Here is a 27,957-nt window from a genome sequence, read left to right on the forward strand (position 1 = left end):
GATAGAAATTAAATGGCAGAATCAAGGTCATGCAATTAGTCAGGTGAATTTAAAATTAAAACAAAAAATTAAAAAGATTATCACTTATTTCCATGATTTTTAACAAATAGAAAATGAACATTATCATTGTTATACTAAACAGATTGGCTGGGATTCTGATTCAGAGCTCTCAGGACAGAGGTCACCAAGGAGTGTTTGTTTCTCTTTTATGATCTGTGTTGTAGAATATTGGTTTAAGAAGTGTTATATTCGTTTATGCTGTGCAATATTTGTTTAATGATGCAAAGCTGTGTTGCTGTGTTATTTTGCTTTTCTAAGACACCTGATGATCTAATAAAGAGCTGGATGGCCCATAGCAAGGCAGGTGAGAGGGATAGGCAGGGCTGGTAGGCAGAGAGAAAAAACAGGAGGAGAAATCTAGGCTTGAAAGAAGAGGAGGAGGAGTGAGAAAAGGAGAAGGAGAGGAGGATGCCAGGGGCCAGCCACGCAGCCACGCAGCCACACAGCCACACAGCTAGCCACCGAGTAAGAAGGAAAGAAAGGTATATAGAATAGAGAAAGGTAAAAAGTCCAGAGGCAAAATGTAGAAGAAGAGGAACTGGATAATTTAAGTTGAAAAGCTGGCTAGAAACAAGCCATGCTAAAGCCGGGCATTCATAAGTGAGAATAAATCTCCATATATTTATTTGGGAGCTGGGTGGCAGGCCCCCAAAGAGTAAAAAAAAAAAAAATTCAACTACAATACTGACTTGCTGCAGTTACACTAGTCTCTTCGAGAAAAAGAGGCTACTCAGTGACTTCTTAGCTGATATTTAAAAATAAGTAGATAAATACAGCAGGATGGGATGGGACAGGCCTGAAACAGCAACACTCTGAAGATTATAGGACAAGGAGGATCAGGAGCTAGAGGCCAGACTGGGCTACACAATAAAGTCAAGGCCAGCCTGCTCTATGTAACAAGACCCCGTCTCAAAAATAATATTAGTTAATTAACTCATTTTTTTGTTTGTTTGTTTGTTTTGTTTTTCGAGACAGGGTTTCTCTGTGTAGCTTTGTGCCTTTCCTGGAACTCACTTGGTAGCCCAGGCTGGCCTCAAACTCACAGAGATCCACCTGCCTCTGCCTCCCAAGTGCTGGGATTAAAGGCATGCACCACCACCACCCGGCTAATTAACTCATTTTTAAAAGGATACTTAATTTGTCCCTTCAGAATATAAGTGAAATTTTGGTGTATAGCTCAGTGGTTAGAGCATGGTCTGGCACATACAAGGTCCTGGTTTAGTTCCCAGCATGGAAAAACAAAACTCGTGTGTGTGTGTGTGTGTGTGTGTGTGTGTGTGTGTGTGTGTGTGTGTGTGTGTATGTATGTATGTAATAGTGAGTAACTGAAATATGCTAAAGACAGGTTATTTTGCTAATCCACAGCTGTTCGCAGCTCCATCTCTGTGAATTGGTTGCTGAAAATGATCATAGACCAACAGACCAACCTTACTTATTTACTTGTGTGTGTGTGTGTGTGTGTGTGTGTGTGTGTGTGTGTGTGTGTGTGTGTGTAGCCCAGGCTTTCCTGGAACCCACTATGTAGCACAGGTTGGCTTTGAACTGATGATGATAATCTTCCTGCCTGGGCTTCCCCAGGGCTGGGATTACAGGTGTGTGCCACCACACCCCTCTGAATTACTTCTTCACACAACAGCCTGAAAATAATTTTCTAATCTGTTATAAAATCTTGTGACTAAAAAATGATTCAATGAACTAAGATTTCAGAAAATACAGAAATGCTACTCTGTCTGGATACTGTTTGCAAGATCAGCTAATGGACACTGTGGCAGATGGTAAAGAACCACTGCATAATTCATAGACAATTCAGAAACAAGTGTCATCTGTAACAAATACAGCTAATGATGGGCTTCACTTCGGATTTGTGTCTGTTTGTGAGCTGTGGTTTCAGAAAAAAAAAAAAAAAGCATCAAAGTAAGGTAAGCTCTGGAGCCACCCCCAGAGACTTATCGAGAACTGCACCTGCAGGGCTGGTGGAAGGTCCAATCACATCAGTGTTTTGAACCATTTCAAAATTATTTTAAAATACTGAGTTTTTCAAAGATCTCTTTTGACTTTTGTTTTTTGTTTTTGTTTTTGTTTTTGTTTTTTCGAGACAGGGTTTCTCTGTGTAGTTTTGCGCCTCTCCTGGAACTCACTTGGTAGCCCAGGCTGGCCTCGAACTCACAGAGATCCGCCTGGCTCTGCCTCCCGAGTGCTGGGATTAAAGGCGTGCGCCACCACCGCCCGGCAACTTTTGTATATGTTTTTATAACAGAAAACATTTTAATAATTCTGATGTGCAAATTAGTCACAACAAGTTAGAAATAACTTTTTCCGCCCATTTTTCTTGCTAAGAGAACAACAGAATAAAGGACTTCCCGCACAAACCTGAAGTCCAGTTCAAAACCCTGGTAAAAACCTGCGTACATGGTGGCCTGCCTGTGCCCCAGGGCTCACAAGGTGGAAATGGGATCCCTAGGGCAAGCTGCTTAGCTGACTAGCTGAGCTAGTGACTGAATCCTTGAGCCCCTGGTTCTGTGAGAGAATACTCCTCAGCAAACAGAGACTAAGGAAGACATCCACCATCACCCTGTGGTCTCTACACACATGCTCATACATATGCTTGCGAACATGCATACACACAGGCACACACACCACACACACTGACAAAAAAGAAAACTTTGAAAAAGTTGACACACCAGTGTTGGAGTCCGGCAATCAGCACAGAGCCAATGGAACAAAGGCGCAAGGGGAAACAGTGGAAACTGGAGGTGGGAAAACGGATCAGGAAGCAGAATGGAGAGCTGATGGACAAGAGACCAGGCGCTTCCACTTTCAAACACCCATGCACATAGTTCCCAGAGGCCGTTCCAGTCTCTCCCCTCCCTACATGGACTAACTACAATATCGCAATGTTAATAAAGAAGGACACAGGACATTTCCAAATGCTCCTAGAACAAGGGCTGAATTCTAGATTACAAAAGAAAATAAATAGGATTCCATGGATCTAAATTCCTAATGGTAAATCGAGCATTTTTCGAAGAGGGTTGCTATAGCAATGCCATGAGATACTAACAGTGCTAGAATGTTCTTCTGTCACAGACAAATATCGAGTCCTATCATGTGATGGCCCCTCTGATAAACTTTTTCATTCTCCATTGAAAATCATTTGAATAATTACTATATAAGCTTCCAGTTTTCACTTCCCAGTGCCTGCTTCACTGGGGCCCTGTTTTTCCCTGAAGAAAATCACCCCCCAACCAAAGCAAAGTAGAATCCCGCAAAGCCACACAAATACATACGTGTCGAAGAAGTTCAATGTTACCATTGGTGATTTCATTGCCTATCTTCAAAAGCCATTGTTGAATCATGTCAAATATATGACTTTGGAGTGTCCTGCAGGAAAGAGCAGGCAAGATAAACACAAGAGACTTGAGAATATACCAGTCACCGTCAATGAGACAAAAGCAGGACATAGTAAGTGTGGGTGTTGAGAAGGTTTTGTGAGAATTTAGACAAAAGTGATTCAAAGCCTTGAGCTACCGATAAGTTAGTTAGGTTGAGATAGCCTTCCTAACTCCTAGACAGGTGTCAACTAGCATGATGCACTTGGAACAGTGTACAGTCTACCTACAATATTCTCTCTCCATTGTCAACAGCATGCTGTTCACTCCTAGCTAGGAGGACCTTCTTGTGTAATGCTAATTAATTTTAAAATTCTCTCAGTGATTGGCTGCCAGCATGACAGTGTGCAGGGTCAGCACGGCCCACTTCCCAACTGAAACAATGAGAGTTAACTTTGAAAAACTGAACTATTGAAAGCTTCCAGAAATGATAAGAAAGAAAAGAAACAATGGCTGAAAATGACCCAAATTTATGGAAAAATAATAATTAACACACAAGGTTCAGCAGTCTCCAGGCAGAATAAACACAGAGATCCATAAACAGATACATCAAAGTGAAAATCAATTAAACCGAAAGGTAGTTCCTTAAAAAGGATGGGTTTAGTCGGGCTTTCTATTGCTGTAATAAAACGTCATGTCCAAAAGCAACCTGAGGAGGAGAGTTTATTTCAGCTTTCAGTTGTAGTTCATCACCCAGGGAAGTCAGGGCAGGAATTCAAGGCAAGAATCTGGAGGCAGGAACTGAAGCAGAGGCCACTGGCTTGTTTCGCTTGGCCAACCACGTCAGTCATTAATCAAGAAAATGTATTCTACAGACTTGCTACAGGCCAATCTTATGGAGGCATTTTCTCAATTGAGAGTCCCTCTTCCCAAATGACTCTAGTTTGTGTCAAGTTGACATAAAACTAACCAACACAACAAGTGTTTAGCTGCAGTTACCAAGAAAAGCAGAGGCGAGGTCCAATGACCACATTCAGAAATGAGAGAAGGGATGGTGTTGACTTTTGGAAACAAAGGATAGGGACATGGCTGTAGTTCTGATGTGGTTTGAATGTGTCCCTCAGTGGTCACTGTGTCAAAAGCCAGTTCTCCATGCAGTAACGTTCAAAGGCAGTAGAAGCTGGGGCTCGAGAGATGGCTCTGTCCTTACTTGCTGCTCAACCAGGGGACCCAGGTTCAATTCCCAACACCCACATGATGGCTCACAACCATCAGCAACTCCAGTTCCTGGAGGCTGATCCATTTCTCTGACCTCTGTAATCACCAGGCACCCAGACATACATGCCAGCAAAGCTCCCATATACATAAAATCAAATAAAATCATTTCTGAAAGAGGTAGTAGAGTCTTTGAGATTTAGCTCTGCAGGCAGGGTCTGCCAGACCCTTCAGGGAACACACTGGAGAAAGGTGTTGAATCGTCACTAGATGAAGTAGCTGATGCCTGCACATTTCTAGATTTAGTAGCAAGGTGAAGTTGAGAACTTTACAGAGCAGGAGAGAAATACCAGAATCTGTCCTGGAGGGATTGGCTCTCAGAGAGGAGTGCTAAGCCAGATGTGGGAGACACGGCTCAATGTAAGCTCAGAAAATCTGCACGTGCTCCCAGCACTGGGCACTCTGGAGGACAGGAAAGAGAATTCAGACAGGGGATGCATACAGGGTGCCTGCAGGAGATGCCAGGGTTTTGTAGGGCTGGTACAGCTGTGGAATGCCATTTCACAAAGCCCTCGGCTGAGCTGGCATCCAGCAGCCTGGCACCCTCTCTGAACTGCCCTCTCTGGAAATCCAGCAAGACACTGCTGGGTGGAGAAAAGTCTTTCTTTGGATTGGTAATTGGCAAGGCGGGAACTCAGCCAGAGCCTGCAAGGGGGATTTCAACCCAGGTTAGAATAAGGATGCGACAGAATGATCCCACAAGCAACACTAGCAACTAGCACTAGCAACAGGTCTCCTAAAGGACATCCCAGAAGCCACTCACTGACCAGACTAAATCTGTAATCTTATCTCCCAAAGGAAAGAACCCCGGTGAGAAAAGGACTGTTCTGAGATGCAACAGGCGTCTGGGAGCCTGGGAAGGACGACCATGAGGCTCCGACAGGAAATGGAACCCCGCAGACCGCCAGCAGGCCAGCCTGCTTTCACAGTGTGCTCTCACCCAGCCCTCTCTGCTTCACAATTATCCCCTCCTCAGTTAAGACACGGTGTCAGTTCAGTTAAGGTAGCTGACTCTGCCCTTCCTAGTTCTTGATCCCACTGTGGTGGTTGAGTAAGAATGGTCGCCCACAGGCTCGTATATTTGAATGCTTAGTCACCCAGGAGTGAAAGGATTAGGAGGTGTGGCCTTGTTGGAGGAAGCATGTCACTGGGCCTGGGGAATGAGGTTTCAAAGGCCCATGCCAAGCCCTGTGTCTCTGTCCCTGCCTATGGATCAGGAATTAGCTCTCCACTACTCCAACACCTTGCCAGCCACCAGGCTCCACACCATGATGATAATGGACTAAACCTCTGAAACTGCAAGCCAGCCCCAATTAATGCTTCCTTTTATAAAAGTGCCTTAGTCATGGTGTCTCTTCACAGCAATAGAACAGTGACTAAGACACCCTTTACCATTCTTTATTTTCCTCTCTCAGAGAACACAGGCTGCCCAGTCTGTAGCACCCTTGTGTTTCAGATTTCTGAGACCTGGGAATACCTCATTGTACTTCCTTATCTCTCTGGTCAACCAACCCTCAGCCAAAATGGCCTCATGCCCCTCTTCTGCCCCTTCAGTTCTCCCCTTCATGTCTTCTGTCTCTACCCTTTCTGTCTCTCCCATACTAGTTACTAGTCAGACCCTGAGGAGGTTTTCTCTTCTTCTTTTCTTTTCATTTTCCTTCCCACTCCCAAATACAGTAACTAATACTATTAATACCTCCTCCTAAAGTGATTGGCACTTACAAGATGATTTTTCTTTTAATACCACTGTATTTTGATAGTGGGCCTACATTTAATAGTGATTATTTTTGCATTCCTTTCATATGAACTGTTTATAATGGAAAAATGCAGAGAGATGGAAAGCACATTAGTGGTTGATTAGGACTGTAGGTGGGGGAGGGGTACAGGCTGGATGGGTTATATGGCTTGCTTGTGTTTTTTTTCCCCAAGGGTTCGTGTTTTGGAAAGCTAGGCTTTTTGCATGGTCATGACACTTTTAAGGGGGTGTGGCCTACTAGGAGGTAATTTGGTCACTGGGGGTACTCTCAGGTCCTTCCGAAGAAGTTGCTGGGAAAGAATGAGCTAGATCCCTCTGACTTGCCATGTGACTCCCTCCCTCCTGCATTCCTGCCATGATGTCATTTGTTAGGAGCCCTCAACAGAGTCAGCACCATGCTATTTAGACTTTCAGCTTACAAACTATAACTAAAAATAAGCCTCTTTACTGAATAAAGAGTCCAGCCACTGGTATTTTGTGACAGTAACATAAATCTTATTTCATCATAACATGCACAGTTTCTTTTTTAGAAGAATGGAAAAAGGTTTTAAAATCCACTACAGTTGGCCATATCTATAAATACACTGAAACAACTGAGTTATTGTATTAGGACTTTAGAAACATCCTCCCTGAAAAGAAGAGCCTGGGAACTTACGCGCCAGAATCCATGTCCAGGTATTGTGGAACGGTACCAATAATGTTTAACAATGTGTCCAACTGATACTTCATTTCATTGATTTTTTCATCAAGTTCATCCCAGTCTTCAGGGGGCATACTAGTACACTCTAGGAAGTTTTCTAACTTGAAAAAACATATGTCCAGAGAAGTAATCAAGTTTGGAAGAACTTTGGAGATACCTAGAAAAGTAGGGGGAAAAACATTAACAAACTATTTGTGATATCATTGTTTCAATACTAGATTATAAAATCTGGGCAAGGACAGACCTCCTTTTGCCTATCATCTACCAGAGAGCCTTGAAAGACTCATTTCTGAAAGGACTGGAATTGGCACAAAACATCCCAAGACTAAGTTCTCAGCACAAAGGAGATTTATTTGCCCCAGAGGGACGAAGGGCAGAGATAAGAGACCAAGACAGGAGATAGAGGATGAGGGAGAAGGGGAAGGGGACAAGGGAGAGGGAAGGGGTATTTGTTCTGAGAGACAAAGGACTGCCTCTGGAAAGAGAGGAGAGAGATGTGGCCCATGGGCAAACGGTAATTTATAAGGTAAAATGGGAAACCCCATGTTAGGAGGAGCTGGTTTGTTTTAATTGGTCATGTTAATTAGGGCAGCCAAAGGGGGCTTTTGATTGCTGGACTTCAATACTTTGATAGCTAGACCTTGGTGGTCAGCCTCAGGAAGAGGAAGTGGCCAAATAAGGGAATGGACCTTGGTGGCTAGCTTTAGGAATGTGATCTAATGGTTTTTAGCGAGGCAGAGGGAGTGGGGGAGAAGGGCAAGGCCTGTCAGAGCTGTGTTTGCCATGCTCAGCCTACTAGAACCCATCAATTCCTAAACACACAGTAAGTAAACACTCTGCAGTGAATGCTTCTGAAGCAGTGGGATACATCTTTTGGTGCATTCTAATTTTCTTGTTTTCTCCATGGAGAATCAAATGCCTTAAATCCAGAAATTACCAGCGAAAGTTTTCTGTAAATGGCATTATTTTAATGTCACTCTCTGAAGAGTGCTTCTCCCTGGGATAGTTAATGCCAGGTGAGAGTAGACATGGGTCTGAAGCCACTTCCTGGGTCCCTGACCAGGTCTTCACGAAGTCCACAGTTTCTAGCCACGGCAACCACTATACCCCAAAAGCCCCTGGAGAACAGAGCCTGGATCCCACTGTTAACCCAGTGGACTACTTCACTGGGAGATCACAGAAAAATACCTTCTCTGTCTCATCTCAGTTTTAAAACACGAAATGAAGATCCTACCTTCTTAGAGTTACATAGAGAAATAACAACAAGCCAGCTGTTTATACTGTCTTTGGTGGAAACTGTATTTACCAGTGCATCAATAAGTAAACCGAGATGTTCAAACTGACTTGAGAATTGTCCATCATTTTGACTTCTTAATTTTAAACCCTCTATAACCTCATTTTTTCCATGCTCACTATGCACTCTTATAGGTATTGCCATTTTATTTAAAATTGTATTATTGTTGCTACAGAAAATTAGGCTGGTGTTTTACGTGGAACAATGGTGCTATCCATGGATCAAGGTAACCAGAATTCTTTACCGGGAAGGATTCCAAAAGAATACACAACATAGTAAAAATGCACTGGTAAACTTTTAGCATCTCCATGGGTTTGGAAGAATGGATTTCCAGTATCTCCCTTCAGAGGAGTGGGGATAAATTAGACTCAGAATCCACTAAGAAGCAGATGGTCTGGACCCCTAAGCCACCACACCTTACAGATAACGGTGGAAGGGCTAGGTGAGACCTCGAAACGCCTAGAGACACACTTCATTTCAACTCAGGCTCCGTTTAAATTAAGGTGATCTGCTCTAGCCCTAAATGGGAGGAGATGCTGTAACACTCAAGGACAATTTAAAATTGGTACCAGAGTCTCAGATCATCTCTAGAACTGTACAGATAGTGTCAATATTCAATCAGAATATGGCTCATAAAAGAATTGGCTCAGAACTATGACAAAACAGAATGATTTTGAGAGACCTAAAGGAGAACCAAATGTGGCCCAATTATCATAGCTTTACATTTTAATAATTATTAAATTTTAGAAGTTGTTAAGGCCAGGGATGAGAATTGGTAGTAGAGCACTTGTCTAGAACATACAACTTTTTGCTTGATCCTTAGCACTGGAAAAAAACAAAGACTGAAATTATTAAATGACAAAATAGAAAATTTTGGTATTGGACTAGAAGCTCTAAAAGTTTATAAATCCGCCGGGGCAGTGGTGGCTCACGCCTTTAATCCCAGCACTCGGGAGGCATAGGCAGGCAAATCTCTGTGAGTTCAAGGTCAACCTGGTCTACAGAGTGAGTTCAAGGACAGGCACCAGAACTACACAGAGAAACCCTGTCTGGAAAAACCAAAACCAAATCAAAACAAAAAAGTTTATAAATCCAAGGACTGAAAAGGTAGTAATTGAAATCAAGAACTCAGTAGATGTCTGACACGGGTTAGAGAAAGCCCTGAAAGAAGGCTGCTCCCAGGCTGTTTCCTGTACCCAGACAGATGACCTTTAAACAGAAGAGGAAAAAGCAGAATGTGGCAGCACACACTTTTAGTCTCCACACTAGGGAGGCAGAAGCAGATGGAACTCTCAGAGTTCGAGGCCGCCCTCATTTACATGGCAAGTTCCAGGCCAATCAGGACTACATAATGAGACCCTATCTTGAAAAACAAACAACCAAAACAACAACAAAACAACTGACAGAAATGTGTAGCAACCCACTACTGTAAGAAAAACTAAAGAGGGAAACAGAAAAAGAGACACAAGTAAAGGAGATGCCATATGACAAGAAAAAGATCTTTCTCCAAATCCACAAAGGGGAACGGTTGCTCACTGTTTAGTCTTCGACTAAAGCCATGAAGAAATGACAACCACTGGACATGGTGGTGCACACCTTTTATCTCAGCAGGCAGATCTCTAAATTTGAGGCCAGCTGTTCTACATAGCAATTTCCAGGTCAGCCAAGCCTACAAAATAAAGAGGTCTTGTCTCCAAAAAAAGAAGGAGAAGGAGGAAGAGAAAGAAGGAGAAAAAGAAAAGAAGGAGAGAAGAAGGTGGGGAGAAGGAGAAGGAGAAGGAGAAGGAGGAGGAAGGGAAAGAGAAGGAGGAGGAGGAAGAAGAAAAAGAAGAAGGAGGAGGAGGAGGAAGAGGAGGAGGAGGAAGAAGAGGAAGAAGAAGAAGAAGAAGAAGAAGAAGAAGAAGAAGAAGAAGAAGAAGAAGAAGAAGAAGAAGCCCCCCCACAGACATGCTCACAGCCCAATCTGATGGAGACAGTTCCTCAGCTGAGTCTCCCTCTTCCCAGATGACTACAGCTGTGTGAGGCTGACAAAAAACTAACCAGTACAGGACAGCTACTATTAAAAAGACAGAAAATGGCTAGTATTAACAAGAGTGTGGTGTGGTGGAGCCTTGGACACTGTTGATAGGGATGTGAACTAGTGTAATATGGCAAGTAACTTCTTCAAGTAAAAAATGGAACTGCGTGTAATCCAAGCAAACAATCACATATCTAGGTATATACTAAAAACAAAAACAAAAATATTTGCATATTCATGTTAGTAGTAGTACTGTTTACAATAGCCAGGTGACCTTGGGGCAACCTTGATGTCTTTCTTTAAGGGAGTGAGTGGAGTGAAGAGGAGCAACTCCATTCCCTAAATGTTATTCAGTCTTTGGAAGAAAGTCCCAGTGCACTCTGCAGCATGAATGAACTGTAAGGACACTGCACTAAGGAAAATAAGGCACAGCAGGAGGATCTCTGTGAGTTTGAGGCCAGCCTGGTCTACAGAGCTTGTTCTAGGACAGCCAAACCCTGCCTCAGAAAAACAAGACACACACACACACACACACACACACACACACACACACACACACACACACACAATCCAAACAGGAACTTTCCCAAAGAAAGTAGACAAAAATTTGGGTATCCTTTATGATCAGGAGCACACAAATCAAGACCACAGTGAAACAGTATTTCACATCCACTGTCATGGTGAGATGGCCAGGGAAGCAGAAACATCAGAGCCTCCTCACTGTCCTGAGGATATAAACTGTGTCCACCTCAGAAACAGTGTGACAGTCTCCAGAAAGCTAAACGTGGAGCTGTCAAACAGCCAGGACTTCCCTCCAAGAGAAATGAAAGCAGAAAAGAGGGACAACCCCAAATGTTGTCCCTATCAACAGCTGCAACTATACAAACTCAGGTATACACACGACAGTTTATCTGCTCATAAAAATGAAGGCAGGCCAGTCACAGTGGCAAAGACGGTGACCCCCGCACATGGGAAGCTGAGAGACTGCAAGTTTGAGGATAAGTCATGTCTTTAAAAAGAGAGAGGAGAGAGAGAGAGAGAGAGAGAGAGAGAGAGAGAGAGAGAGAGAGAGAGAGAGAGAGAGAGAGAGAGAGAGAGGAGTTTTGGACCAATCTGGACTATATAGTGATCTCAGGACAGCCAGGGCTACACAGAGAGACGCTGTCTCAGAATAAGGGGGAGCAGGGTATGAAAGAAAGATTGGTACATGCTATAAATATAGGTGATCCTTAAAAACACCATGATACTACATAAAGAACCATAAAAGGACACAAAACACATTTCTCATTCATAATAAAGCCCAAATGAAACTGTAGGGGATAGAAGGTGGATTTAGGAATAGGGTAGGGGTGAGGGGGTTAGGAGTAAGAACTGGAGGATGCAGATTTCAGGATTCCCAGTGAAGTGTTCTAAATATTGCAGACTCAGCTGTGGTGATGAATGCACACACCTGTGTATGTTGCATTCATACTTTAGACAGGTGGATGATATTATATATTAAATTATATCTCAGCAAAATGATACTCAATGCTTTTCTACTGCTTGACTTTTATAGCTTATACTTAGATCTTAGCTTTTCCTTTCTAATTAACTCTGGGTTTTAATGATCTTCAACACTAATTACTGATAAGATTCTCTCCAATGCCAAGAAATCTCATCTGGCTTGCTTACCGTTGTCACCGTTTATCCTTATTTCGTACTCCTTGTAGAGTCTGCCTATGGTTTTTAGCATTTCCTCCATGTACTCGTACTCTGGGGGTAACACCCCATCCATGTTCTTATGGCGACTAAATATCCCAAACCCAATGTCTGTCCAGTTTTCCTGTAAGCGTTTAATCACTTTGAGAGCATCATATCTGGCCAACAGAAAATCCCCTGTAAAATTGTCTTTCTCCTCATTCAGCATCTAGAAAGGGAAACAGAGGGGAGAATGGTACATTACTAATTGAAGTCTGCCCCAAGCCTCCATCCTCCATGATTCCTAGCGATTCTGGAGTGTCACGGGTTATTGTCATTGTTTGTACATTTCTTCTTGTAAGATTTGGGGGTTAAAGATACTCAAGCTCACATTCTTCTGCCATTTGCCGTTGACAGATGACTCAGTTAACTGTTTTCCTATGCTTCAACTGGGGAATGTGTCAGATGGGGATCATAAAACCTCTATCATGAGCATGTCTTGGGCTCTGTATGAGATTTCATTAGGTCATGAATTTGATATTGCTTCTTAAATTATTTCAATATCATTATACAATTTTCTTTGTCCCACTACTATAGCATAATAGTAGTGGGGGGGTAGCTGATGCTTGAACCAGGGCCTTGCATATGTTAGGCTCTGTGGTATAGTACCACTGAGCCATATCTCTAGCCCTCATAATGGTTACTTAATTAATAAAATTCATTTTTAAAATTTGAAACTTAAAAAAATCCTAATATTGTGTGAAAATGTAATATATATGGCACATACACAATACAATACAGCTTGGCCTTAAAAAGAGAGTTAATCCTGAAACATGAATGCTCTTTGAAGGCAATATACTAAGGGAAATAAGCCATTCATAAATGGACAATGCTAGAACCATCAAAATCACAGAGAGCAGAATAATGCTTGTCAGGGGCTGAGGGAAACTGAGCACTGGGACTTACTGTTCAATGAGCAGCAATCCCGTTAGAAAGCTGGACCGTGTGGCAGTATGAGTGTGCTCCACGCCACTAGCCTATATACACACTTAAATGGTTAAGATGGAATTTATGTCATGTATATGTTCCCATGATTTATAAAAGTGTGATTAATTTTAAAAGTCCAACTTGTTCTTTACACAAAAGCTCTAGACAAGGGGGGTAGAAATGATGTTATACTGGGAACTCAACTGAGAATCAGAACCACTCTTACCTACCACACAGCCTTACTTCATTTAACCCACAAACTGAAACAAAACTGAAAAATATCTAAACGTATTTTTAAGGCCCCAGTGGTTTTGCTGGCTTTTTAAATTTTTTGTCATTCATAAACCTTGCTGTGCCATTTTAAAGGATGAAATGTGCTCAGCTGTGGGTGGGAGCACCCACATTGCCACCAGCGATACTATCAGCAGACTGTTGGAGGAAGTCTTACCTTTTGAAACTCCTTGAAGTCGAGAAGGACCGCAGCGAACGGGTTCCCCTTATTAGGTCTTACAATCTCTTTTCCACTGGAAGAAGAGTGAGAGAGAGGTCTCGGAACAAGGTACACACAACGAAACGCAGAAGTCTGCCCATGAACAGCAACATTACCTGTTCCCTCGGCCATCTTTCAGCACAGCCTCCAGGCCCAGCCCCTCTCCTCACAGGCATTCCTTTCAAATTCACAATTAGAAATAACAAATTCTCGCCGGGCGGTGGTAGCGCACGCCTTTAATCCCAGCACTTGGGAGGCAGAGCCAGGCGGATCTCTGTGAGTTCGAGGCCAGCCTGGGCTACAGAGTGAGTTCCAGGAAAGGAGCAAAGCTACACAGAGAAACCCTGTCTTGAAAAAACCAAAACCAAACAAACAAACAAATTCTGATTCTAACTAACCAAGTGATGGGGCTTGAAGCCTTCAGGGCATCTCTTTAAAGGGTGAGCTCTCATTTTGAGAACCCAAGACTAGGGTGTCCATAAGAATTCCCGTCAGACAATATGTGAGTGGACAGGAAGCCTGATGGATAGATAATTAAGAGAACATCAGGTCAGGAATCTCCCTGATGGATGGATAATTAAGAGAACATCAGGTCAGGAGTCTCAACCTCTTACAAGAAGCTCCCTTTCATTTCTCTGAAGTGTACAAGAAGGCTTTTATTTTTTTACTCTTTTATATTTTTATTTATTATTTGTTTGGTTTTTTTAAACAATAACAACCTTTTTTTGAAGCTTGGAGATCATTTTATTACAAGCAAGCAAGCTGAAAACCCCAACAGCTACCGACAGGAAGAAGAGAAGAGGAAGTGTTGGAGCTGGCTTGGAGGTGGTCAAGCAGCTCTAGAAACGGGGGAGTGGGGTGATACTTTGTTTGTGCTCTAATAAATAAAGCTGGGCTGAAGATCAGGGGTGGAGCTAGCGATTAGTTAACCATAAAGGCCTGGAGGTCTGTACAGACAGATAGGAAGTGATATGGCTGGGCCGAGAGAGGAATATAAGGCAGGCAGAGACAGGAGCTCAACCCCTTTTTGGTCTGAGGAGTCGTGGAGGCGAGAGGTGACTTTGGCTGCTCCTTTACTTCACTGATCTTTCAGCATTTATCCTGATGTCTGACTCTGGGTTTTTATTATTAAGAACAATTAGAATTCACACTATGAGGAGGGCAGGACAGTATCCAGAAAACCAGTGACAGAGTCCAGTGTCAGGAAAAGCATGCTGAAGCATTTGGCTAGTAATGGAAAAAAGAGACAGAAATGAGGAAAAATCCAAGTTTCAGATTTCAAATTAGAAATCAGAAAAGCAGGTATGCTTATCAATGAAGATCTACAAGTGACTGCTTAAATAATATTTATAAAAATAGGGTCTCACTATGTAGCCCAGGCTGGCCTTGAACTCACGATCTTTTACCGTCACCTCATGAGGGCTTACAGGTGAGAGCCATTGTGGCTACCCTGATGAAGTCATTCTTAAGAAGTTCCTAAAGAACAAGGGGGAGGACATCTGGGTCCCCTTACTGCTGCATGGGCTGCACAAAGCCACTCGGAGATGGATCAACTTTGGCTTTCAGAACTTTCACCTCTTCTAATTGGGAAGTCTTCAAGAGTTTGGAAAAACTGGAAACTACTAAATTAAATTCACAATAGAAACAGTGTCTCTGTGACAATGCACTCATGGGATAGCACAGGTCTTCTGTCCTCAGCTGAACTTCCTAGAAACTCACTCCCAGATGCTCCAAGGGATTCCAAAGTGACTCCATATGCAGTCACACAGACCATGGAGGTTAACTCTCACCCTTCTCTGTTTTCTGTCTAGAATATGAGTACTAGCAGCACAGGCAATTGGTGAGTCATGTGTGCAAAGGGAGCAGAAATCATTTAGTCCAGTCGGCACCCAAAGTATAGATTCTCACTAACCTTGTCTATGTACATATGATTTAGTCACCTAACCTCAACTTACTTTATTGTTAGCCTCTTCCACTTTCAGACTACTCTGGGCTGTGGAGATGCTCAATGGGGGAAGCGCTTGTCACTCAAGCCTAGTGAGCTCTGGGTCTCCAGAGCCCACAGAGGAGGAAGAAGCATTAGCAAAAACTCTCTGTAATCCCAGTTTGCCTGTGGGAAACAGAGACAGGAGCCTATCCAGAAGCTCCTGGGCCTACATGAGGCAAAGAGACCCCATCTCAAAGAAGGCAGAAAGACAGGGTCACCCAAAGGGATCCAACGCCCTCTTCTGGCCTCCTGGGACACATACACATACGTGCACATCACACATACAGAGACACACAAATACAATTAAATCTTTTTTAAAAAGGGGTGGGGGGGACAAAGAGTTGGTGTTATGAAGGCAACAGCAATTTGGCACCGAGATCAGGAGGGCTGCACAGGTGTTCAGCACTGGAAAGCACCTGAGTTCAAGGCCCAGCAATGGACGTTCTTACCTCCCCCAAACTCAGAGTAATTAGTGAAGACATTAGCTGCATTACCAGACATAATGTAACCAAGTCAGAAAAAGCAAGATTCCTGCGGACCCACACGTTATTTTTGAAGAACTCCTGCCACCTGAGGAGCCCAGTTTTCACAGTTTGCGCTCTGTCCTTTGTAGAAGCCTCCGTGCGTTCCACATCCTGCTTAAATCGGTTCACTAACCTTTTCCATTTTTCTGTTAACTTCTGCAGCACTGCAAGGTCTGCAGTGTCCTAAAATGAACAGAATCAATGCATTCATTTTCTCATAGAACTCACATTGACTGACAGGTACTAAGTCTTTATTACTGTTGAATTACTTGAAGAGTTCACAGGAAGTGGGCCAAGAAGTTGAAAAGCTATTTCTCTTTCCAAACACCATCAGTGACACTATGGCAATGGATTTTCTGTGGGACATGTTATTAGGGACAATACTTTTTCCTTTGCAACATGAACCTGGTTTTCCCACAGGATTTTTGCAGGGGCAGAATGACACACTGGCAAGGACAGGAACTGGAGAGCCAGGCAGAACCAAATGCGGATTCTAGACAGTGATATTATTTAGTCTAAAGTTCGTTTTTATTATTCATAAAATAAGGACACTGATACATATCTCAGAGGGTTATTTTAACAGTTAGATGGCAGGAGCTAGAGAAATGACTCAGTAGTTAAGACTGCTTACTAATATTCAGAGGGTTGACCTGGGGCTCTGTTCCCAATGACTCATAACTGTAGTTCCAGGGGTTCTGGTGCCCTCTTCTGGCCGGAGGGCAACTGCACACACATGGTACACAAACTCACATAGGCATACACACATTCACATAAATTTGAAAATAAATATTACAGAGAAGTGAAATGACTGGAAGGTGCTCCTCCTACTCTCTAGAGTTCTTTCTCACATTTCATTAATAAATGTATGTTTGCTATGCTCAAAGGGAGGGGGCTTAATGACTGCTGAAAATGGCTTGACTTAGTGAAATGCACTAAATGCCAGCACATTTTCTCCTTTGGAGACTGTCTTAGTTAGGGTTTTTATTGCTGTAAAGAGACACCATGACCATGACAGCTCTTACAAAGAAAAAATTTCACTGGGGTGGCTTGCTTACAGTTTTAGAGGTTCAGTCCATTATCATCATGGTGGTGAGCATGCAGGCAGACATGGTGCTGGAGCTGAGAGTGCTACATCTTGCAGGCAACAAGAGGTCAATTGACACACTGGGTGGTCAATATGAAACCTCAAAGCCTGCCCCCACAGTGACACTTCCTCCAACAAGGCCACACCTCCTAATAGTGCCACTCCCTTTGGGGATCATTTTCTTTCAAACCACCACAGTGATCAATACATTTTCTCATAAAATTATTTAAGAATGCATCAGTAATGTCTCCTTCCTCTCTCCTTCCTCCTTTTCCTCTTCTTCCTCCTCTCTTTGTTTGTAGCCCAGCCTGGCCTCAAACTTGTGACCCTCCTGCTTCAGTCTCCTGTGTTGTGGAATATGACTTTAACTAGGCAAGATGTATTACATTTGTTTATGCTGCATTTGTTTAATTATGTAAAGATGTGTTGCTATTTTACCTTGCCTGCCTAAGGCACCTGATTGGTCTAATAAAAAGCTGAACAGCCAATAGCTAGGCAGAGAAAGGATAGGCGGGGCTGATGGGCAGAGAGAATAAATAGGAGGAGAAATCTAGGCTCAGGAGAGAACAAAGGAGAAGAGAATGGGGGAGAAAGAGAGGGAGACCTCAGGGCCAGCCAGCCAGGCAGCTGCCAGACAGACAGACACAGGGTAGGACATACAGAATGAAAGAAAAGTAAAAAGCCCGAGGAAAAATGTAGATGAAGACAAACAAGTTAATTTAAGTTATAAGAGCTAGTGGAACAAGTATAAGATAAGGCTGAGCATTCATAACTAGTAAGTCTCCATGTCATGACTTGGGAGCTGGTTAGTGGCCTAAAAGAAAGCCTGCTACACTCCTAAGTTCTGAGGTTACAGGCATGCACCACCACACCCAACCACCCCCTCTTACTTTTATTTTATCTTAAGCACTAATAATAAGTAACTCTATGAAACTCTGGAGTGTTGTTACTAGACTAGATGTGCTGCTTTGATTACAGTGGAAGACACTGTAACTAAGAGTCTTTATTCCTTCCCTTATTTTTTTCATTCTACCCACAACAAAGCATAAATATAGAACTGTACTTAAGAATCTATAGATCTGGCAAAGCCAAGCCTACAGCTTCAAAACATAACACTTACAATCATTTACCCATGACCTATGTAAAGTGGGATTTACCTTGGTTGACAGCATTATAATGAAATGCTTGATATATTTATTCCAGCCTTTTTCACTGAGGTAGAGTTTTTTTGCCATTATGACTCTATTTCTTTCAATTACCTATAAAAAAAAATGTACTATAATCAGGAACCTAAAACATTTTTAAACAGTATAATTTACTTGTAATGTTTTCACATATCAATTTTTATTCAGCCATTACCTTGATCAAAATTTCTTACTTTAATAATTTGAATCGCAAATTTACACATTTCTATAACTATTGAACTGGAAGTATGTTACAGTTCAGGACTTCTGGGTAAGATGAAAGACCATAAATTGCTATCCAGACTAATCCTAACACAGAGAAACTTCAGGATTGCACAAAGACAATGATGGGTTACTTGTAGATTGTTGAGAAAAAAAGAAAGCCAATACAAAAGAAGCCAAGCTGGAGCTAGATAGATGACCCAATAGATAAAATATGAGGACCTGAGTTCGAATCCCTAGAACTCAGGTAAAGCTAGCATAGTGGTGCACTTCTGTACCCCCAGAGCTCCTACAGGAAGATGAAAGCTGGATACAGGAAAGTCCCTTGAAGATCTCAGATCAGCTACCCTAGTGTTTACAGTGGAGGGGGGAGAGAGAGAGAAAGAGAGAGAGAGAATGAGAGAGAGACAGAGACCCTCTCTCAAACAAAGTGGAAGGTGAGGACCAAAGCCCAAAGTTGTCCTCTGACCTCCACTTAAGCAAAGCAGCATGTGTATGTTCTCTCTCTCTTTCTCTCTCTTACACACACACACACACACACACACACACACACTGAAGAAAAATTAAAAAGAAAGAAAAAGGAGCCAAACTGAACATAGCTCCCACTGCATCTCTACCTGTTGGAGTCTGTCAGAGTCCAGCTCTGACCTGTCAAAGGGTTCTTGGGGGAGGAGAGAGGAATGAGGAAGTATTAGATAGAAAGGTAGACGGTAAGAAAGACAGATTGCTTCGGGAGGGCCTTGGGTCAATACCCAGCTGCCCCAAGATTTATTCTATTGGGCTTTTTATACACTATCAAGGGGAAAGGCAAAAGACCTCCCCCTTTCAAGATCAAAGCACAATGTACAGCCAAGTATATATCCTTCAAAACACTTGGTAACCATGCCCATGGTCAAATCATCCCATTATGCAGCCCTGTGCTCAGATTCTCTATCCTTGAGTAAGGTCTTACTAGGGAGCCTCTGTGGGCCCCCACACCTACCCAAACAAAGGACTCAGCCAAGAGGTAAAGTGGGAGGCCCTGGCAAAGACCAACAGTCAAGCCCACAATGCTTGCAAACCTTAAAAATAGCTGCAGGTTTTGGTAAGACAGGGTTTCTCTGTTTAGCCTGCTCTATGCTGAAACTCACTCTGTAGACCAGGCTGGCCTTGAACTCAGAGATCTCTCTGCCTCTGCCTCCCAAGTGCTGGGATTAAAGGACACCACATCTGGCTTCCCATGTGTCCTTTTACCTGCCCCCATCCTCTTTCAGCACCTATTGTACCCTTTTATTCTCCTTTCTAGTTTTACACATTTATACTCCTTCATACACATACAAATTTAACAAAGCCTAGTGTTTCTGCTTGTTTGTTTGTCTGTTTCTCAAGACAGAGTCTCCCTATGTAGCCATGGCTGTCCTGGAACTCACTATGTATCATAAAAACATTCATATATACTCATAATTGATTCTAATATATTTACAATATCATGGTTTTTACATTTTAAAATGTAACCTTTTCTTGGACTTACTTTTCCCAAGTAAGAAAGTCTTGATTCTGCTGCCCAGTATATAAGCTTTCTCTCTAGGTTTAGGACACCTGCAGAGTTTGATAGGAATTCCTTCTTTATGTTCTCCAAGCAGCTGACAAGCCACCCCATGCTGTACTAACAAGCATCTATCATGCAGGCTGTCTGCAAGGGGAGCCCGGTGACCTGCCACCAGAGGAATTTTGAACCAATCCAACTGGATCAGATTTTTAAACTTCCTATGGGTCAGAATTCAAAGTTAATTTCTACCAGTCCCTGGGGTCAGAACAGAGAGTCAGCACATATGTGTCTTTAAAATGAAAGACTATTGTGGGATTTGCTCTCACTGTAAAGCATTACTGTCATGTTCTATGGGTTTCCCTCATTGATTTGCCAAGGTACTATAACCCATGTGACATGATATCCAAGTATCTAATATGGTTACATAAGATGAAAAAGTAAGAGTTACCTTTTATAGAGATTGGAATTAGTATATATTAGCCATACTACCTTTTCTAGGGATTAGTGTACACTACATCTGCAAATTAGCATACATTAAAGTTAAAAGTTTTAATATATGCCCAAACAAAAGAAAACCAGAATTTACAGTCCTAGTTTACAGGTTCCATTTAAAGAAGGAAACAGTCCTGAACTGCACAATAGCCCTTTACCCAACAGAGAAAGGACACTTCCATCTTCAGTGCCCACAAAACCTATGATTTCATCAACAAACATACACCTTCCTTCCTCCTGCACCTTTCGTGTGTGTTATTAAAATCTGTCAGGTGGAACTTTAGTCAATATAGGAGTCCGAGTGGTACGTAAGTCCAGATGAACAAACCTTTAGGGCCAATTCATATGTGGCTGAGCTCCAAATGTCTCTTTCTGTCATTAAGAGTTTAATATCATTCTCCATCCGCCCTCTCTGTAATGTATATAAGTCGTGGTAGTCTTCTACTATTCTGAAAGAACATTAAGAAATACCTGTTTAGATACTTTAAAAATATCTTTGTGCCGGGCAGTGGTGGCACATGTCTTTAATCCCAGCACTCGGGAGGCAGAGGCAGGTGGATCTCTGTGAGTTCGAGGCCAGCCTGGGCTACAGAGCAAATGTCAGGATAGGCTCCAAAGCTACAGAGAGAAACTCTGTCTCAAAAAAACAAAAAACAAACAAAACAAAAAATAAAAAAAAATATCTTTTTATGAAAATAGGCAACCTGGTCCTTCAAGCCTTTTTATAAGGTAACTGTAGCATACTTGCTGGATATATTGGCAACACTTTTTAGAGTGAAATTTTAAAAGTTCACATTTTGTTTACAAATATCATGGTAGTCGTGACAAGAAAAATACACCCAATGAACCTTCTATACACCATTGTATCTAATAAAAAACTCAAAATAAGCCCCAAGATATGCTCAGTGAGTACAGCATTTGCCTCGCAAGCCTGATGCCTCCCTGAGTTCAGATCCCCAGGACATTACAAAGCCAGACACAGTAGAATGCATCTGATCCCAACACTCCTCTGGTGAGATTGGAGGCAGAGACAGAACAGCTGTCCGGAAGTGTATCCAATAGCCACCCTGGAGGACACAGCACAGTGAGAGAAAAGAAAGACCCCGGCTCAAACACGGTGGGCAAAAACCGACCTCGAAAGTTGTCCTCTCACCTCTGCAGGTGTGTGCCTGCACACACAGACACACACACACACACACACACACACACACACACACAAACACACACACACACTCACCTAGTTTTTAAAGCATTTTTAAAAATTCAGAATGAAAGTAATAGCAATCCAGTAATTTTATTGTTAATCATCTTTGCTGATTGATTGGGATTCTTTAATTAAAGGCCTGAAGCCTAATAAACTATAAGTCACTAAAACTTTAAATCATATAAATTAGCTCAAGGGTAAAAGAAATTCCTTCCCAGCCACCCAAAGGCTTCTGTATAATCCTGGCTAGTTTTTAAGTCAACTTGACATAAGCTAGAGTCATTTGAAAGGAGAAAAACATCAACTGAGGAAATGCCTCCATGCTATCAGGCTGTAGAGAAGCCTACAGGACATTTTCCAGCTCATTGTGGGTGGTACCACCCCTGGGCTGAAGGTCCTGGGTACTATAAGAAAGCAGGCTGAACAAACCAAGAGCCAACCAGCCCATAAGCAGCACTCCTCCCTGGCCTCTGCATCAGTTCCTGTCTCTAGGGTCCTGCCCTGTTTGAGTTCCTGTCCTGACTCCCTTCCTCCCCAGGTTGCTTTTGGTCATGGTGTCTCATCAGAGCAGCAGTAACTCTAACCTAAGACACACCTCTTTCTTACTGTGTTCTCACATCTAGCAGAACATATCTTTTCCTTCTCATTGACACCATTTCCTCTCTTGGAATGAAAAGCCCTCTGAGTTTAGCCAAACAGAAGTTGTTGGGGCTGGCAGGATGGCAGCCAAGCACTTACTGGAAAGCCTGAAAACCTGAGTTCCACCCCCAGGACACACACACACACACACACACACACACACACACACACACACACACACACACTCATTCACTAAATAAATGTGATGGAAAGAATAAACACAGAAATTACAAAGTGACTGTGGTGGTTTGAATGGCCCCCATAGACTCAGAGATCTGAATGCTTGAACATCAGGGAGTGGCACTATTAGGAGGTGTGGCCTTGTTGGAGTAGGTGTGGTTTTGTTGAAGAAAGTGTGTCACTAGGGATGTGATTTGAGGTTTCAGATGCTCAAGCTAGGCCCAGTCTCTCTCTCTTCCTGCTGCCTGCCAATCCAGATGTAGAACTCTCAGCTCCTTCTCCAGCACCATGTCTGCCTGTGTGCCACCACGCTTCCCATCATGCTAATAATGGACTAAATTTCTGAACCCTAAGCCAGCCCCAGTTAAATGTTTTCCTTTATAAGAGTTGCTGTGGTCATGGTGTCTCTTCACAGCAATAGGACATTAGCTAACACAGTGACAGATAACACTCTCCCTCATTAATGTTACCTTTGCTCTCAGCCTTAAAGTGCACTGACATAGAATTGTACTCTTGGCATGAGGCAGGAACTACCACTTTAAGTTGTCCTCCATGTGCTCACATAATTGAGAGGAAAGCCACACAGGCGGGCACACAGGAGACCTCCTGGAGCTGTGCCTTCATGATGTGTTTACCTTTCTGCCTGACCGACAACACTTTTGTAAAAATAAGGAATACCCTAATTCATAAAAGAGCAAAACTGGGGGCTGACAGATGGCTCAGCCACAGAGAGCTCTTGCTGCTCTTGCAGAGGACTGGTATTTGGTTCCCAGCACCCAACTAGTAGCTCACAACCATCTGTAACTCCAGTTCTGGGGCATCTGACACCCTTTTCTGGGCCCCACGGGCGTTGCCCATGCATGGTACACAGACGTGTGTGTAGACAAAATACCCACTCAGATAAAAAATGAAATAAAATAGAAGAGGTTTTAAAAGTGGGGAGAAATAGAAGAAGATGCACTGACCCTGGCTTCCATAACGCACACACAGGTAATCACAAACACACAGACATACGCACCACATCACACGTCTTTTCTTAAAGAATTGAAAGCTTCCCAAAAAAGGAATGAGAAAAGCATCCTCCACACTGTTGTCTTTAGATTCAGTTAATTTATTGATATTAACTATGTTGATTAAATGCATTAGCAATTAACTACGCCATCAATAATGTATCAGTGTCGTACTAAAGAAAGAAATAAAAACACTTCCCCTTGGTGTCATTTAACCAAGAGCAAGTCCAGATTTAAATTCTCTACCTTGTGCAACCTGTTTCTTCAATCTCAGTCAGTCTGCGCTATGAGTCTGAGTATGTGCCCACCCGAAGGCTGTCCTGTGACTCTGTCCCTGTCCCTGTGTCTGTGTGTGACTGTGTCGCTGTATGTCCTGTCTGTGTCTCTGTGTGTGTGTGTGTCTGTCTGTCTGTCCCTCACAAAAGGCTTTCCTTTGTATTTATTGAATGGCACAGAATGGGGAAGGAATGGGTTACTTTACAGAAATCTTTAACAGAGTTTTACAAGGAATTAAGTCACTGACTCTAACTGACCTTAAGTTACCCAGACTACAAACACCATTATTTATCAATCAATACCCATAACAGACATTCGTGTTAGAAGATTGTTTTCAATCTCTGTATTTTCTGTTTCCAGCAAACAACATCAAAACACACATGTATTGTTCTGGGTCAGGGGCATGGAAGAGTACATAATTTGAGATTACAGTTGTGCATTAGCTTAAGTTGTAAAGGTTTGCTACTTGGGAAATCCACGGTAAGTGAGGCTCACTGTTAGAATGTTCTCTTAGAGGCAGGTTAAACTAACAGCTGAGTACACAGTAGGGTATCAGCATTAAGTCTTAAGTGATTTCAAAGTATGTTATGAACTCTGGCTGTGAGGTCCAGCAAAAGTCCCAGTCTCTTAAAATGCAAACAATACTTTCATAATATTGCATTGCTACATTAATGCTTTCATTGTATTTCAGTGAACAGACACAGATAGAGTTCTTGTCCCAACTGTCTGCCTTTGTGATCTTGCCATTAGAGTGCCAGACAGTCAAAGAAGGGATACAGACATGACATGTACACATAAGCTTCACGAACTGACACTGAACCAGAGATGACATCTGAAGGGCTCTGTTACATGTCACTTTTAACCTTTATAAAAAATAACCCTAGGAAGCAGGCGATACGGCAATCTGGATTTTACATGTGGACCAACTGAGGCCCAGGAAAGTTAGATGATTAAACATCTCCTCTTTCCATTATCAAGCAATATAAGCTTTACCAACTCACTTTGCATTCTTTTCTGCTTCCAAAAGAGCTTCTGCCAGATCCTTCTGGGCTTTCTCTGCATCCTTTGTTAATTTTCTGTCATGGGCCCGAACCAGACAAAGTTCCCTGGTTGGGGGAGGGGGGAGAAAAGAAATCTCAGACTCAAAGATGAAAACTTCCAAAAAGTTTCTACCCCAGAAATCAGATTCACACATAACCTCTGTAACTCTCTGCATCCTCTCCATTCATTTTCTGCCCGTAAAACAAAACGAAACCCCCAGTGCACTTCCTGGGTGGACTCGGTCAGGTTTGGCAATGGACTTGGACAGGTGCATCTTCTAGTACAGAGCAGGGGCAGCTGCTCTACCCCGCTCTGGTCTGCCTAGCCTGTGCTCTTCATTCTTACCACTGGTCATCTTGGTGCAAGGTTAGCCCACTAACTATATTGCTATGGTATATTTATTTTCTTTGGAATTGAACATTAACATCTACAGTCATGGAAGTGCTCTGGAAATATGATTAAGATAAATATCCATAATGTGGAACAGGTTCTTTTCTATCAAATACAGGCAGAATTTTGGTTTTCGGTTCAAATGGGTAACCTGGTCTCTGCCTCTCCACCAGTCTCCAGTTCTCTGAAGGCAAAGGAGCCTTCCTCTTTAACGTCTCCTCCCCATGGTTTCCTTTCACTCCAGGTAAAGACAGGGCTCTGGCTTCCACTTTGGGTTGAGGAGGCTCAAGGTTTTCACCTGGTCAACTCCTCAATCACATTCTTGAAGTTATACAGTTCTTGTAAGATGCGCTGGTCCATCATCCGCTGAGTTACGAAGTCTTTGTAGAATTCAATCATCTGCCGGGCAATTTGGTCAAGCATTTGCACATATCTCTCTCTACAGGAGAAAACCAAGGAAAAGGGAAAGAAAAGAGAGACAGGAAGAATGCAAGCGAGAAAGTAATGTTAGGAAAAGAAAGAGCCAATAGGCACGCATGAACTGACAGAAAAAGAAAGGAATCCAGACTCCTCTCCCACAGCACACACATAGTGAGTTAGAACCAGAGACATGGCTATTAGGAATATAAATAATATCTGAGACATAAAACAAAGATAGGATGTGTTTTAGTTTTAAATTATAAACTCTTTTGAGAGAGGAACAATGCCATATATCTATGTTTATATTAATAACCAGAGTGCCTTGAATAGAGTGAGATTTTCACATAGTTGAATTCATAGGTGACACTTTCCTCAAACTGACTAAATGTAAAAAGACACCAACTATTTAAAACAGATTAAAATGCAGCTAGGCGGTGGTGGTGCATGCCTTTAATCCCAGCACTTGGGAGGCAGAGGCAGGCGGATCTCTGTGAGTTCGAGGCCTGCCTGGACTACAGAGTGAGTTCCAGGAAAGGCGCAAAGCTAAACAGAGAAACTCTGTCTAAAAAAAAAAAAAAGCAAAAAACAAAAAAAAAACGTATTAAGATGCTTTCCCTCAAAGGAGCTGTTTCTTTTGCCGTCGGTCCTGAACTGCTTCTATCACTCTCAGCTTTATTCTGACCTTGACCGTGTGGCTGCTGTTCTGCTGCTGTTCCGATCTGGCGCTCCTCACAGTATTCTATTACTCCTCTCCTAATCCTAACCAGTCTCTAATGGCTTTGCTTCTTCCTCAGACCAGTCAGACCGCAGGGAGAGGAAATCCACACTAGAAGAAAGGGGGGTCGTACTGGGGTGTGGCTCAGTAGGGAAGGGCCTCCTGTGCCCTCACACATGATACACAATAATAATAATAATTTTTAAAAAGAAACTGATAGGCTGAGTATGACAGTGCATGCCTTTAATCCCAGGCACCAGAAGGTAGATCTTTTTGAGTTCAAGGACAGCCTGGTCTACATAGTGAGACCCCTGCCTCAAAAAAAGAATCCAGTGCATATTTAACAACAGGCTCAAGGCCAGCCTGGTCTACATAGCAAGTGCCCGGCCATCCAGGGCTACTAGCTGTACTTAAAAGATGAAGAAAAAAAAAAGGAAGGAAGAAAGAGATGTTCAAAAAGCTCTTACAACTTCTCCTGGTTCCACAAAGAGTGAAATACAGTTATACTGTCTGGCCAGTGTATTCTTTCAGCGTTTTGGACAAAACCAAAGTCTAAGAAAGATAATTATAGTAACAGTAGTATTTATTTATCATCTTTACCATTAATGACTGCATATATTGAGCACCTATTCTGTTCTCATTTTTAATTTTAACCAAGTCATTATGATTCTGAGATAGGGCTATGTGTACTCACGGGTGTGCAGGTGTACTCATGGGTGTGCAGGTGTACTCACAGGTGTGCAGTGCACTCACGGGTGTGCTGGTGTACTCACGGGTGTGCAGTGTACTCACGGGTGTGCAGGTATACTCACGGGTGTGCTGGTGCACTCACGGGTGTGCTGGTGCACTCACAGGTGTGCAGGTGTACTCACGGATGTGCAGGTATAGTCAGGGGTGTGCAGTGTACTCACGGGTGTGCAGTGTACTCACGGGTATGCAGGTGCACTCACGGGTGTGCAGTGCACTCACGGGTGTGCTGGTGTACTCACGGGTGTGCAGGTGCACTCACAGGTGAGCAGGTGTACTCACGGGTGTGCTGGTGTACTCACGGGTGTGCAGTGTACTCACAGGTGTACAGAGCACTCACGGGTGTGCTGGTGTACTCACGGGTGTGCAGTGTACTCACAGGTGTACAGTGCACTCACGGGTGTGCAGGTGTACTCACGGGTGTGCAGTGTACTCATGGGTGTGCAGGTGTACTCACGGGTGTGCAGGTGTGCTCACGGGTGTGCAGGTGTGCTCACGGGCGTGCAGTGCACTCACGGGTGTGCAGGTGTATTCACAGGTGTGCAGTGAACTCTCAGAGGTGTACAGTGTACTCACGGTGTACAGTGAACTCACAGGTGTGCAGGTGCACTCACAGGTGTGCAGGTGTACTCACGGGTGTGCAGTGCACTCACAGGTGTCGGGTGACACGGCATATGTGGAGGTCAGAGGACAATTTTCTGGAGTTGGTGCTCTCCTTCCATTTCGGATTTC

General features: G+C 43.0%; 1 protein-coding gene across 1 annotated transcript in view; it reads right to left on the reverse strand.

Annotated features, from left to right (window-relative positions):
• Positions 1-27,957, reverse strand: part of Axdnd1 (axonemal dynein light chain domain containing 1) — a 71,507-nt gene that overhangs the window by 24,778 nt on the left and 18,772 nt on the right. Inside the window, exons 9-17 of the mRNA XM_052737274.1 lie at positions 25,642-25,782; positions 24,914-25,018; positions 20,932-21,052; positions 18,335-18,436; positions 16,113-16,276; positions 13,541-13,616; positions 12,100-12,334; positions 7,073-7,274; positions 3,345-3,438 (exon numbers count right to left, since the gene is read on the reverse strand). Coding sequence (XP_052593234.1) covers positions 3,345-3,438; positions 7,073-7,274; positions 12,100-12,334; positions 13,541-13,616; positions 16,113-16,276; positions 18,335-18,436; positions 20,932-21,052; positions 24,914-25,018; positions 25,642-25,782 — 1,240 coding nt within the window. The remainder of the gene's footprint in view (positions 1-3,344; positions 3,439-7,072; positions 7,275-12,099; positions 12,335-13,540; positions 13,617-16,112; positions 16,277-18,334; positions 18,437-20,931; positions 21,053-24,913; positions 25,019-25,641; positions 25,783-27,957) is intronic.

This window comes from Peromyscus californicus, unplaced genomic scaffold, assembly GCF_007827085.1.
Source record: "Peromyscus californicus insignis strain IS unplaced genomic scaffold, ASM782708v3 Scaffold_14__1_contigs__length_90479793_seg_2, whole genome shotgun sequence".
In the NCBI taxonomy this organism is placed as follows: domain Eukaryota; kingdom Metazoa; phylum Chordata; class Mammalia; order Rodentia; family Cricetidae; genus Peromyscus; species Peromyscus californicus.